At 36.1% G+C, this 15,255-nt stretch overlaps 1 protein-coding gene and 1 long non-coding RNA gene across 3 annotated transcripts; one reads left to right on the top strand and one right to left on the bottom strand.

Annotated features, from left to right (window-relative positions):
- Positions 1–2,543: 2,543 nt before the first annotated feature.
- Positions 2,544–12,345, bottom strand: LOC125665974 (3-oxo-5-alpha-steroid 4-dehydrogenase 1-like). Of its 2 annotated transcripts, XM_048899008.2 has the most exons (6): positions 12,298–12,345; positions 6,843–7,116; positions 6,482–6,648; positions 4,642–4,743; positions 3,453–3,603; positions 2,544–2,746 (listed from the first exon to the last, which is right to left on the bottom strand). In XM_048899008.2, the coding sequence occupies exons 2-6, from the start codon at positions 7,082–7,084 to the stop codon at positions 2,680–2,682; spliced, it is 729 nt and encodes a 242-aa protein (XP_048754965.2). In that variant the 5' UTR covers positions 7,085–7,116; positions 12,298–12,345; the 3' UTR covers positions 2,544–2,679. The 2 variants fall into 2 exon arrangements, with proteins under 2 accessions (XP_048754965.2, XP_048754964.2); XM_048899007.2 differs by lacking the exon at positions 12,298–12,345 and having other exon boundaries at positions 6,843–7,556.
- On the top strand, positions 11,165–14,516 carry LOC130050764 (uncharacterized). The gene is made up of 2 exons (XR_008799018.1): positions 11,165–12,225; positions 13,140–14,516. It is a non-coding gene; the product is annotated as an uncharacterized LOC130050764 (long non-coding RNA).
- Positions 14,517–15,255: the final 739 nt, after the last annotated feature.

Raw genomic sequence — 15,255 nt, 5'->3', positions numbered from 1 at the left:
AATAAGATTTTTGGAATTTTCATTTTCACCCAAACGACGTTTTGTCGAAAACAAACCCCTGAGGTGCGTTTTACAAAAGAACTTGCGACTTACGACCAACTTTTCAAACTGAAATGTTCTCGTTTATTGTAAGATCATTCACTCCCATGTAGATCTACAATAGTGAAAAAATAATGCTGTAAATCAGGTCTCAGAGACGTTTTAATTCATATATTTAAATTTAAAATTTTGTAATTACAATCCAAGTCTTGCGACTTTGTCGTAAGTTGTTTTGTAAAATAAACCCCCAAACAAATACACGGATTTTACTTTGGGGCTGTGACAATTTGGGGTATGAATTCGAAACTAACAGCAACATTTTTAATGCTGTTCACAAATTTATACTTAATTCAGGCAGATTCTCATGATAGTAATTCACTTTATGCTATATGTACATGTATTTATTTTATCTATACATGTGTTTTATGACAATTGTTATCAATTAATCTAAGGTGAGAAACTCGTAAGTTGTAAGAACTTGTGTTCAAACCTGCTGTATATTATATATACAATAAAATATGTTCAAACCAACGAATCCCTGGTTCCCAGAACTCCGCATACAATTTACACACTAGCTAAATCTTCTTTTGGAGGATGGTTGATGGTGTCCTGTAGATGTGCTATAAGTTTTTGGATTTTTTCATTTTCAACCTGGGGCCCAAATGGGAGTCGAAAAAACCACACCCTGGCTCCCATAACCCCTCTTACATTCTACGCAGTAGCCAAATAATCTTTTGGAAAATTATTGGGTGTCCTTTAATTAATGTGCATTTGAAACTGGTGTAGAACCTCTATCTTCTAGACGAACAAATGCTAAATTAGTTACCATGTACAAGATTCATAATAACGAGGTTCCACAATATCTGAAAGAAACAACACCTAAGTAAAATAAACAGTATGTCCACATATAATCTCCGTTATGGAGATAGCTATTTAACACCAAAATGCAGACTTGAAGTTTACAAAAAAAAATAATTTGTACCAGACTAAGTGAAATTGTCTTAGTATTGAATCAAGACAGGCTTCTTCAATTAAACAGGTTCGTGAAAGCGTTAGATCTAATATCAGTAATCCCAAACTCCCTGTATACCTTTCATATGGTTCTCGTCTGTTGAATATAATTCATACCAAACTGAGACACAGCTATATTTTGAATTATGATCTTTATTGACGCAATATTGTTGATTCTCCATTATGTTCCTGTGGCAAGCGTGAAGACGCATATCACTTCTTCTTTATTTGTAAGAAACACTCAACTGCTAGATACAAATTAATGGATCCATTGCTATGGTTTTAGAAATGATTTGGTTATAATTGATACACATCTTCTACTTTGGAGTGATAATGTTTTATCTACTGAATTAGATAATTGCACTTTCTCTTATATTCATGAAACTTAAAGATTTAGCAGATGATCATATCATATTCCATTGTTTATCTATAGAACACTTACCATTATGTTTTCTCTGTATATTGTTTCTAAAGGCAATTGTATGTGACATGAATGATACTACAAGGAGAGGAACTCGTTAGTGTTACGAACTGGCTTCTGATCTTTTTGTATATATTATATACAATAAAATACGTCCAAATCAAATCAGAGGATTCAAAGCCTCATTCTGCTGTCAAATAATCGAATTTCACCCACCCACCTTACCGAGATTTTTGGGAAAATATTTTGGCTGCGTTCCTTTACGTTTTCAGAGACTTGCACATGAGTCATTATTATTTACGCGGCAAAAACAGAGATTTGTTTGATAGACAATTGAACTTTTGCTGTGTGCTTGCCCAAAAAGGCGGACGTTATTGTTTTCTGCCTTGTAAAAGCATTGCGTGAGTACTTGTAAACATTGGTGTACTGTTCGTGGTTACATGGTATTGGACGGGATAATTATTGGTGAGATTCCTGTCCTTAATTGGCATGTGTAGCTACCGTATGTATGCGAATTGTGAGCGGTTGGCAGCCATTTCAGTAGACTGCATCATTCACTTACACAATGTATATGTTATTGCTACTTGGGTTTAATTTGGGTGCAAGGCCAAATTAAACCATATAAATGTGGGTAAATGTTAGTGAAATGTTTCTGTTGGGATTGTGGTACATCAATCTGGGACAAGGGTTGGCGGAACTCGGGGGATTACCATAAATGAGGATTTCGCTTATGTCTGTCTCTAAACTCTTGGTATTCCACCCTCATTACTGGGGGGAGGCACCTTTGTTTCTCTTAAGGCTTCAGGTACCAAGGACAAGTTTTGTGACTTACCCCTGTGTATGGCACCAGGGAATGAGGGATAGAATGAGGACCTGAGCCAGTACTTGATTTCCTCTTCATGTGTGGTATTCTCTCTTGTTACGGTACCAAGAAGTCTCATTCATCATGGTTACCCGTGGGTGCGGCTTCTGTCAATTGAAGGCCGGTAGCCCTTCAGACAGTTGGTGAATCTCTGGATTTCGTAGGAGGAACTTACACATTGTATACATAGATCGTAACAAATACTCGTCAGAAAATTCAACTACAACCTGTTTATTCAATAAAAGATTACATACACATATACATAATAATGTACATGATTTGTCATTTTAAGTTAATTAAAAAAGTAATCGTTTATTGCATTAAGCCCACACATTTGAATCTCCTGTCAGAGAAGGAATGGAATAAGCGCTTTCCTGTTCTCTGGATAGTCGTCAAACTTCTCTCGGTAAAACCTGCGATAAAAGGAAAACGAAATAAGAAACTTAATTGATACTTTTAAATTGTTTTCTTTAGAAGAAAATCATACACATCTGCTTGCTGATGGCTAGTTATACATGTAGGTATTTGCAAGTAAAACGATGTGCATAAACTATCATTACAATCGCTCCTACCTTGAGATATATGACTACATAGATATAACACAGATACGTACTTGTAAACAATTCATTATAGCAAGCTGATGAACTTATATCCAGTTTTATAGGAGAAATGATAGACATTATTAGAGTTATATAAATGTTATCCATATATAACACTGATCAAAACTGTTAACAGTTTCTATATTTCAAATGAATTAACTTATATGTGGATTAATGGCGAATTCCTTCAAAATATGGCAAAATGAGTTATGACGTTTTATGATGAGTATACTTCTTGTCTGAACATATTAGAGGCAAGTCGTATTGTCAGATCAGAGCTATATATTTTAACGTTGATTTGCAGGTTTTGTCTTATGTGCGGTTAGTGTTCAAAGTTCACATCTCCGAGCACAGTAGCTCAGGTGAGCATTTTAGCCTACATCTCCGAGCACAGTAGCTCAGGTGAGCATTTTAGCCTGTCGGCCTCTTACACGTGTGTGGAATGCGAAAGTGGAGAGTAGATTTTTTTTTTAAATTCTACCTGTTTACTTTTGCGGAACAACGAAAACTCTTTATATACCTGTGGTGGTGAAACGCCCTCGGTCCGATGTTACAGCATGTGAAAATAGCGAAGGCCGCAGATGGGAGGTTGTTACACGCCACAGCAAATCCACCCCACTCTAGGATCTCTCCAAGGAAGTTGGCGCCAGAGACGTATTCGAATAGAAATCCTGCAAGGATATAAACTAATCACATACATGTAGAAAACACATGAATAGCTCAGGTGATCTTGAATTGTAATCACAATCGGAATATGACCGGTCGCCGTAGCTCAGCGGTAGCGCGTTTGTTTCGTAACCGGGAGGTCGTGAGTTAGAGCCCCGCTCGTGTCATGTCGTGTCAAACCTTCGACTAGATATAGGTAGTGATTGTTCCTTCACCAAACGCTCGGTATATTAAAACGAGAATTACGGGTCTTTCGGACATGGCCTTTAGCGGCATGTATTGGCACGAAAAAGAACCCCCACTGCTACGGTCGTAGGCTTTGCATAGGTCTAAATTTGGGGTACTTTACCAAGTGATGTTTCAATATGACTCTTATATGAGTGAAAAATTATCGATGGGACGTAAATTTTAAATCAACAATTGGAAAATAGAAGTTCCAAAACTAAGCGAACAGTAGCTGTAATACTTGTTTTATGGGAGTTTTTGACACCAACGTTAACAATGACATATTTCAAGTCGTTTTAATGTACCTATGATATACACTTAATACGACGGGGAAAGCGGATTTTGGTAGTAGATTTTACTTATATATTATTCGGGAACAAATAATACATATATGGTACACCTTTTTAAAACGACGAAAAAAGCGGGTTTTGGTAGTGGAATTTATTCATATAATTTATAATTCGGGAATAAATAATACAAACTTTCAATATCTGACAACCGAGCCCCTGTGCTCTACGCGACCGTTCAACCATCAGTATACGTAGATGTACAGCTCAATGATTTTTTTTTTTACCTAAGATGTTTTTGTGAACTAATAAATGCACATTTTAGAAATAAATATACATTGCTACCAAACTATTAAAGGCGCAAACAAACAATAGGATGATTTTTCAAAACTACGCTGTACTACAGTTTTCGCAATGATGATCACTATTTTAAAATTACTTCACAAAACCATGTTACGTTAAATTTTTAAATCTCTCTCTCTCTCTCTTTCTCTCTCTCATGCATCAATTACCTATATTGATTAAACATACCTTTTGGAGTTTGATATGCTCTCTCTTTCTTGCCCCGTAACCTTGTAAGTAAAATGTCTGATCGGACGTTGATGTACATTCCCGTGAAAAATATCCCAATACCTGCAAGGCAATGAGATATAATGATGTTACTCTACTCAAGATCATTGTCTGTAGTGTTCTATTCTCCTATATCAGAAAGAGGGAAAATGGTTGAAAATCTTAAGTTCTTGACCAAGTTAATTGTAAGTCTCTTTTTGTATACAAAAAAAAAAAAAAAAAAAAAAAAAAAAGACAATTAAATTTACACAAAAAAACTCATTCACACAAGCGTAACTACGTGGTAATTACCAAAACTATGTAAAGTGAAAAACTGAAGATAACGAACAGTGATCGATTTTATAAACAATACGAAGTTGAGAGTAAGGCAAACACAGACTCCATGAAATATCGGAGGTGGGATCAGTCCACATAACTATCAACATTATGTAAAGCAACCATTTCAAAACCTTCGGTTTGTTATATCGAAGCTCTTTTTTTTAAATACATAATATTGATGGTCGTTAAGATGTTACAGTCAATCGAAAATGATAATACTCAGTCTGGTGATTGTTAATCTTGACGTCTGTCTTTACAAGTATGCGGGGGGATAATGGACATCGCATTTTTTTCCTTATGACGTATTAAAACATTGCTGGATAAGATAAGGGTCTTTTTTTTTGTGCTAAGAATGGTTAATATTTTCTGATCAAATTACAGACCCTTTCATGATGTACTTTTATGTTCTGTAACAGGAGGGGAGGAATGTAGTGGACTATATCGAGATTCGAGACCGCCGCGGTGGCCGAGAGGTTAGAGCGTTCGCCCGGCATGCGGAAGGCCGGGGTTCGAATCCCGGCCGCGACAGACCTAAGTCGTTAAAACAGGTAGTGAGAATACCATAGTCAAACGCTCGGCATTAGGTGTGAATGTCACGGGTCCTCGGAGATGACCTTAAAAACGGATGACCCGTGTCACAGAAGGTGTGGCACGCCAAAGAACCCTCACTGCTCAATGGCCGTAAGTGCCGAGATAGGCCTAAATTTGAAGCCCTTCACCGGTCTTGGTGACGTCTCCAAATGAGTGAAAAATTCTCGAGCGAGACGTTAAGCAAGATACAATCAATCAATCAATCAGGATTCGAACCTGGGAACACGTGCACTGAATTACCTGTAACTGAGCAGTCTGGTTTGAAATAGAGTATACAGTGGGTTACCTGAAATGGTTCTATAACAACAAGACTCAATGTGTTGATTTAAAGTGAAAGCATTTTCATGTCATAATATACAAATCGATAACATTTAGTTCAACCCAGGTATCTGTGGCACAGAAATAGTGTATTCATAACTGGAAATTGCTCAGTACATTTACATTGTATTTTCATTCAGTTGAAACGGTAGACCTAGAACACGAGAATGTCTATTAACATGGTTAGTAACTGTTCCTTCGCCAGACACCCAGCGTAAGAACAGAGGACTGCGGTACGGTAGGTAATGGCACGAGGAGGGACCCATATTGCTGCGGCTGTAAGCACCATGCACAGGTCAAGGTGACGGCTCTACATGACTGAAAAATTACTAAAAAATCCAAGAATCGGACTTGAAAGGACATATATTACTGATTTTGACTACAGGTTACTCCGTTTACCTGTTCCTAAACACCTGATCCCACCTCTGGTACATGTATATCCAGAGGTCCGTGTAAGCCCTTCTCATAATTTTGTATTCCTTATAGGAGTTATGAGATTGATCACTGTTTGTTATCTTCACCTTTTATTAAGCAAGTAGGGTGTATTGGATGATCGATTATCATATTCATTTACCTGTGTAAAATCTGGCCTGCTGGAGCCAGTGGCGGATCTCGGCCTTTTCTAGCAGAAGTCCACACGTCTGCAGCGCGCCATTGACAGAGCAGAAAAACACGGCGGCAAGGAAGGGAAACATCGGCACAGGCTTACCTCCCCTTATCCTTAGTGGGAAAATGAAAGTCCTGAAATCCCACAAAACACTCTGATGCATATTTAGATTAAAATTCAGCCTTACCATATACAGTGTACACGCAGGAATATCAGATTATGAGTATGTCTGTCGGAGATGTTTATATTGCGTCTATAAATTATCGGTTTACACCAGCGATATCATATAGAGTGAAGAAATATTGATATCAAACAAAGAAAATCTTACCTGTGAAAGTAATGCAACAGAAAACATCCAATTAACACCTTATTATTGTTATTGATGATATTTAAATCTTCATAGCGCCATCTAGAGAGTACTAAAAGAGGGACAACAAAGGACGGTAACTCCTGCACAAACCAGGCGAGTTTGGAAGGCAGTAAATACCCCCATCCTGACCGGGTGTATCGACCGTAGGGGGCTGTGGTGAACTGAAGAGTGACGAGGTTGGACAATCCCCACAAAACCATTAGACCGGAAACAAACTTTATGAAATCTGGACCTGTAAACGTTACACCAATGTGTTCCAAAATTAAATTCATTTTGTTTTCAGAAATAAGTTGTAAAGGAGTGAAATACTTTCGGAACTCAGAAAGTCCTAATTATGCACTGCTGTCGCTGAGAAGTGATGCTTGTCAAACGATCGAATCGCATATTTATTGACCAATTTGAAAACGGGTGACGTCACCGCATTAGCTCTGTCCGTTTGTTTATTTCTTGATAAGAATTCTGATCAATGTTGTGTATGATTCAGGGTAGCATTTCATAATGTCCGCGATAAATCCTCTATCGGGGGTATTTAATTAATCGAGCTCTCTATTTATTCACCCTCTCCTGATTCCTTTACTGCGTTACAGTAACTGCAGGTTACATGTATCATTATGAAATCACGGAAACGTAAAAATGACAATCTTAAAGTGCAGGCAGGTCATGACTAAGCAGCATTATATATCCTTTTTATCTGAATATTATCAATTTCATTCCCTTGGCTGTGTTTCAGGCTCTGCGTGGATCGCGTGCCTTCGTGATTCAGATCTAGAGTGTCTGGGACACCGATCAGCCATCTGACAGTTTAAGATCGATTCCAAATCAGTTGTAACGAGGTAATTTTCAATGCAAAGCATCAAATCAGCGGCTAAAATTTTAACCATTCTAAAGTATTTCCAAGGGAACAAACAAGAATTGTAATATGGCATTTTCTGTAAATACTTAACAAACATGTAAATACACTATTGCAATATGAAAGGTTTAAGTGCATTATGATTTATATATCTATCCATTGAATAAAAGCGATAGTAAATTATTTAAATGCGTAAAAAATCATCTCCGGGGGATTTTGTACAACGTATATTCCTTTCATGGGTTTTTATTCAAGGTTTAGGTCTACATGTATCTGGGTACAATTTGTATTCAAGAAGCTGAATAAATTTATAAAATGTTGAAATGGCATGGCATGAAAATGAAGATGGCACGCATACTATAAGATTTCGAGTTTCGATGGATTGCAGAAACCCAAAATGCTTCAGAATGCATACTAGCTAAATAATCGGCATCATTACATGACATCCGGGATATCAGCACGATACGCGCGCGTGTGTGTTTATTATTATTATTTTTTTTTTTTTTGCCATTCCATTTTATTTATGAAATATATGACACACATCATCTATTTGTGATTTTGTTACATGTGGAAAGTGCGTATGGAGGAAATGATAAATTAATTTTTATTAGTTTGGTAGAATAATTCCTTATCAATTACAAATAGATTGGTCGCTCGTACGGTAAATGATAAATCGATAAATGAGTTTTTGATTCTGAAACCACTGTCAAGATTTCTTAGGTAAATATCATTCTATGTTCAAGGGTGAATGAATTGTCCGATTAATTTTGATTTTAAATGTGTCATACATAATGACGTTTACTCTCAAAGCTAATATACTGGCTACTTAAGAAAGGAACGGGGGGGGGGGGGGATGAATATATAAAACTCATTATATGAAAGCATCAATTTCAAAATTTTATACTATGTTAAATTGATTAACATTCATTACAACTAATTAGATATTTTAAAACATTCATCAATGTTTCTACTGACGCAGCAACAATAATTTTCCTTTTTTTTTTTTTTTTTTTACTTCAGAGAGTTTGGCCGACATGCATGAACTACGGTAAAATCAAAATATCTTTAAAGTTTTGTTTACTTTGCTGTTACGTAGAAATAAGTTTGGATTGTACGGATACACGCTTTCTATACGTAAATATACCCCAATGACATTTTAGACGTTCACAGAACCTGTAAAAACTCCTTTTAAGGATGTATGGGATTAACATCAGATTTATCAAATAATTCTAAAAATGAGGGAAATATATAGCATTTTTTTTATTTTATTTTATTTTATTTTTTTACAGAAAAGGGCATTTGTTTAGATAGGTTCGCGAGTTCGTTTCCATGGTAACGAATGTCAACCATACCCTTGCTGAAGACACAATAATTTACTGAAATTGACCACTTATCGAAAAGAAGCGCGGGACTGACATCAAAGTAATTAAAAAATTCCCAAAATGAATGAAGTATATAGCAATGGTATATTTTACCAAAAAACAGATATTTTTGACACAGGTTCTTGAGTTTGTTACCATGGCAAACCAATCTACCGGGTAATTAAAAGTAGATCCTATGATCTGCTCATCTACTTTCGCTACACATAGATATAGTAGATGAGCAGATCATAGGATCGGATTTTAATTAGATTGCATGGCAAACATACCCTTACTAGAGACATCGATGTTTACGATTATATCTTTTAAATAATAAATTCCTGTTCCTCTATTTTATTCGCAACCCAGTGAGAATTGCACATTTTACTGAAATATAAATGAAAAGTATTTGCAGTTACCATGCATACCGGTATTTGACGTATATTTATGAATACATTCTTGTAACTGAAAATAAACCTGGTTACAAATACACTGTACATCCAATCACTTTGATAAAAATACTTCCTTACGGCAAGTTACAATGAATGGTTTAATATACCCCGCATCTAATACACGTATAGTTGATTTATTATGGGAGAACCTTGATACTAGTGTTAGCTACAATAGTGTTTATAATACGAATGTTTATTAGAAAATAAGACCTATTTTACTTTAAATTCTAATAACTCAAAAATTAATATATTGTTTTCTAAAAAAAGAAGAAGTAGTCATCCAACATTTCTATTTGTGAAGGTTGATTACTATCAACCAAAAGCTTCCCTATCCGCCTGACGATCCACTATTGGGTACTAATACCTAGTAAGAGTACCTATCCGCCTGACGATTCACTATTGGGTACTAATACCTAGTAAGAGTACCTATCCGCCTGACGATCCACTATTGGGTACTAATACCTAGTAAGAGTACCTATCCGCCTGACGATCCACTATTGGGTACTAATACCTAGTAATAGTTCCTAAGGGATGAGATCAAAAGTTCAATGTCTGACAAAAATAACTAAATTCAAATGATTTTCACCAAGATTCTCCCTTAAAACTAAACATGATGAGTGTTGAAGCTAATCGATTAACAAGTAAAAACATACGAGTATAAATAACACTCTGTATACCTTTTCTACTGTTTATTTCACAAATGAAGTGCACATTAAAACTATTAAATGTTCATTAAAATGTAATATTATTATGTGTTTTTTAACAGTCACTTGTCATTTTGTTTCTTTTCCACTAAAGTGTAATCGATATCGGATGACAGAAACTTACACTTACGGGAGTCCCCCCCCCCCCCCCCCCATACCATTTGAATTTAGATTTTAATCCGACATCGATCTTTTGATCTCGCCCCTAATACACTATAATAATAAATTATATAGATATACGATAAACAATACAGTTCCTCACTATTGTCCGTGCGTAATCACCACCAGTTAACCGTTTAACCTGAAAATCATTACGGCTCATCTTGTCCTGACTAACCGGTCTGTTCAGTTTGTACTGGTCTGTACAGTTTGTAGAGCAGCGGCAGGTGCGACCCGTAATCTCGGTTGAGATTCGGCTTGGCTTGAATAGTTGGACTGACGCCTTCACCGAATCTCGGAACAGTCCTTCATAATCCATGTCAGCAGTGTCACCTAAGTGCACATTAATTGCTAGAACCGACCGAAGATGAAAGTAAATTTCCAGACATGAATTATGAAGGAATGCTCCGAGATTCGTTGAAGGTGTCAGTCCAAATATTCAGCCAAGCCGAATCTCTACCGAGATTAGTGCGACCCGGTCACCTGTAGTTATCCAACGCTCAACGTCACATCAAAACCGACCGACTGATGGATATAACATAATTACATTCTAATTTGACAAAGATGCGAATTGAAAGTTACAGACCTACTAAAATGCTTAAACAAGCTGAATTAACCTAACGGATTTTTCAAATACATTCATACATGTAATGGGTCATCGCTCCATTTCATTGTAAAGAAATATTGAAATATCTATAAATTCTTAGACAAGAATGGAACAAAGACCCACTCTGTATCTGTGAGCATTTTGGCATAGTCTTTTTAAAAAATACAAAGTCCGAATACGTTTGCTTTATTATTGTAAATCTAAAGGGTCAATGTTATATGACTTGGTGGTGTAGTGGTCAGCGAGGAGCTGTTGAGTGTGACGTCATAAGTGAATTATTTCGCATCCTTGTATCGCGTAATACAATGGGGTTGTGTTTTTTTATTTTGGAGGTTTCTTTTTGTTGTTGTTGTTTTGTTTTTTGGTGGTTTTTTTTTACCTTAACTAGAAGGCAATGCTGTATGGTGTCCGGATAGGGCCATTTGCAAAAGCGTGACTGCGCGTTAGTCACAACACGCCATCACGCCAACCAGCAACGCACCTTCGTGCTCTCACGCCAACAAGCAACGCACCTTCGCGCTCTCACGCCAACAAGCAACGCGCCTTCGCGCTCTCACGCCTACAAACAACGCACCTTCGCGCTCTCACGACAACAAGCAACGCACCATCGCGCTCTCACGCCAACAAGGCGCGTTGCTTGTCTGCGCGAAAGCACGTTGCTTGTTGGCGTGACGGAGTGTTGTGTCTAACGCGCAGTCACGCATTTGCAAATGGCCCTATCCAGAAACCATAATGCTGAGATTTTTGTTTTAAATTACTGGAAAATAAACTGTATAGTCATAAACTTATTATAGTATTGATATTCAATGGGGTTTTGAATCATTTTTAATATTTTTTTACACTGTTCGAGGCTGTGTTTATAAATAAAACAGTTATCGGTCGACCTGCACGATATGGTTTTTATGTACCAAGTAATCATACTCCTGATATCATCTTTATACGGTGAATGATAAATTGACTCACACGTGCATGTAACATTAAAGTACGGTGTGTCCCAAAAGATATACCAACATCTACAGGGATATCGGTTCTAATGATGTCTGCAGGAAAACCACATAATAAATGCGTATTTTGTAGTGAAAGGAAAGGCTTTTGCAGTTATGTTGTACCAAAAGAGGCCAGAACAGATTTATTTAATTGGATTACATTGTAATACATGCCCGGAGCAAAAACTGAAGGAAGCATTTGGTTGGAAACATCTTGATACTGAAGTAGGTTTAAATGTTGAATTAACAAATTTTAACATGGACATAAATTAAATATTTACTCGAACGAATACGTACATGTATTAGGACTTTGAGTTCCTGTGACAGCCAAAACCTCGTTTTCATAAACTGTGCAAAGATAAAAATTACATATCTTTACTTAGGATTTCTAAATAGTTTCCATGACCTACATGTAGTTTCAACTGAACATTAAAGCGAAATGATAAATAAAAAAGGGGCAATTAAAAATGCAGTGGACATCCTTCTATTCAAAGTAAAACCCCACTTATCAAACGATAACAGCTCGGATTTCCTTGTAGGCGACAAGTGCCTGAAAACATTGAAAGTGCTAAAATAACTATCGTAAAAGAATTTGTGCTCCTTAATCTTGATTATGACCACATAACCATGCAGATCTAGAGAAAATATCATATAAATTCACACTACAGATATATCGAGCTCTTTTCACATTCTATTTCAAACCTCTATGCACATTTTAAAAAAAAGTTCTTCGTACGAATTCCAACAGCTCTCCTATTCTGTACACAAAGGTGAAACCCTTATAGTAAGATTAACAAACTGTTAGCAACAATAACAAACTGTTAGTAACAATAACAAACTGTTAGTAACAATAACAAACTGTTAGTAACAACAACAAACTGTTAGTAACAATAACAAACTGTTAGTAACAATAACAAACTGTTAGTAACAATAAAAAACTGTTAGTAACAACAACAAACTGTTAGTAACAATAACAAACTGTTAGTAACAATAACAAACTGTTAGTAACAATAACAAACTGTTAGTAACAATAACAAACTGTTAGTAACAACAACAAACTGTTAGTAACAATAACAAACTGTTAGTAACAACAACAAACTGTTAGTAACAATAACAAACTGTTACAATGTACGTTGTAGATATCCTCAGACCGTCCTTAGCCAATGGTCGAAACAACGAAATCATTTGAAGCTGTGGGTTTTCGGTTTGAATGGCATATTTGAACACAAGAATAGTGGATTTCTTTAATAGCAAATTTTATGCGACGGCGATGTAAGAATGCAGCGATATCAGGCTTCAACCCTGCACATATTTTCCTGCGCTGTAAATGGAAGGCTTTGATAAGGGGGTGGATATGAAGCTCTTCAATCTGTCCCAGTATATTCCTATAAAGCTACATTAAGTACTTTAATTTGATGATGTTATGGTTTTTCCTGTGGTAAATCAGTAATACGAAAATATGCACTCAATTGATCTGCCTATGCAGGATTTTAAAAAGTGCACTCAGTTGACCCGTCTATCCGGGATCCCTCTACTACTTTCCTGAATGTGTAATTCTGCTTTAAAGAACATAGACATACAAAAAAAAAAACCACCCTAGGTAGCCATTATCTTAAACTAATCACCCGTGAGTCTTAACTCGATTTAATCCGTATAATTAATGGGCTGTACTGGGGTATCAATACGGAACTTTCGGGATGTGCCGGAACGACTGATTATATTTGACGTTTACACACCACGGTCACGTGATAATAACCAATTGCAGGGCAAAGTTGACATTGATACAAATGGTGTTTCGCTAGCAGACGGTCCACTATTGGTGCTTAGTACCTGGGCGTAAATTAGATGTAAGGGAAAAGGCGCATTTAGACGCGTATCATTGGATGCAAGGCGTGAAGTTTTTACCGATATCCTCAAGATATCTCATAGATTTATTTCCCTCGCCAACTCACATAATTTAATCAAATGCATTTTCCTATAAAATGGTTGTAGTGATTCCTTTCTTTCAAAGATAGCATTTAAAAGCAGAAATTTGATATCAGTTGATGTATCCCATGCTTGTTTAATTAGTTGTTATTGTAATCCGGAAGTCACATGCCCTACAAATTACGTTCAACGCGCGATAAAAGTCAGAGTGGATCCAAATCTCGAAAGTCCCGTATTGGACCAGAGGCCGATTATAATAATAATAACAATGTCCTTTATTTAAACAGGATAGCACAATTAGTTTAAAACTAGTTTACATTGTGGTCCTGAAAACATATATACAGACAGCAGTATTATACAGATACAATATAAAATAGTATATGAAGGTATGTTGTATACATACATGTATGCTATTTACATATTTAAAACTGAAAATAAAACAAAATAAGTAAATAAACAAATAAAAATAAAACTGAAAATAATCAAAAACAAATCTATATGGTTTTAATTTCCCGAATGAAAAACTTTTTCTAAGATAAGCTGAATCGGTTTATATCTTAGAAATTTTTAGAAATTTATAGCACCGAAAATTGAATACAGTAAAGTTTATAAATTGATGATCCCACTCATATAATAATGGATTTTGAAATAATTTGTAATGAGAAAAAAAAAAAAACTTAGATAAATTAAAGATTAATAACTGATTAAAACAACAAATTTCTCTGATGGAACCATTTTTACGAAAAATATCACGATTTCCTGCAAAGTTATTTCAATTTGAAAAGTACCGCACATGCTTCATATTTCACCAATGAAACGGGAAGAGAAAAACGACACTCTCAAGCAGAAGTAAATCACCAGTTACGTCAGAGGTAAATCACCAGTTACGTCAGAAGTAAATCACCAGTTACGTCAGAAGTAAATCACCAGTTACGTCAGAAGTAAATCACCAGTTACGTCAGAAGTAAATCACCAGTTACGTCAGAGGTAAATCACCAGTTACGTCAGAAGTAAATCACCAGTTACGTCAGAAGTAAATCACCAGTTACGTCAGAGGTAAATCACCAGTTACGTCAGAAGTAAATCACCAGTTACGTCAGTTACGAGTATCTTGTTCCCATCGCTATCTGCATAAGATATACTGTGGATTAACAAGAGAACTTATTGACACAAGCGCCAAATTCGACCGCAACTACTCGGAAACAATTAAAACTATGTAAAATGAAAAGTTGAAGATAACGAACACTGATCAATTGCATAAATACCATAAAGAATACGACATTTAGAGTAGGCTAAACACGGAGCCCTAGAAATATCACAAGTGGGACC

Source organism: Ostrea edulis, chromosome 10 (genome assembly GCF_947568905.1).
Source record: "Ostrea edulis chromosome 10, xbOstEdul1.1, whole genome shotgun sequence".
NCBI classification, from domain to species: domain Eukaryota; kingdom Metazoa; phylum Mollusca; class Bivalvia; order Ostreida; family Ostreidae; genus Ostrea; species Ostrea edulis.
This window is presented reverse-complemented; position numbering and strand designations above follow the sequence as displayed.

Coding starts and splice junctions, on each gene's coding strand:
- LOC125665974 (XM_048899007.2), bottom strand. CDS start 7,156: ATGAATTTAATTTTGGAACACATTGGTGTAACGTTTACAGGTCCAGAT. Junction 4,744..6,481: donor GCAGGCCAGATTTTACACAG/GTAAATGAATAT, acceptor ATTGCCTTGCAG/GTATTGGGATATTTTTCACG. Junction 2,747..3,452: donor AGGGCGTTTCACCACCACAG/GTATATAAAGAG, acceptor CTTTTATCGCAG/GTTTTACCGAGAGAAGTTTG.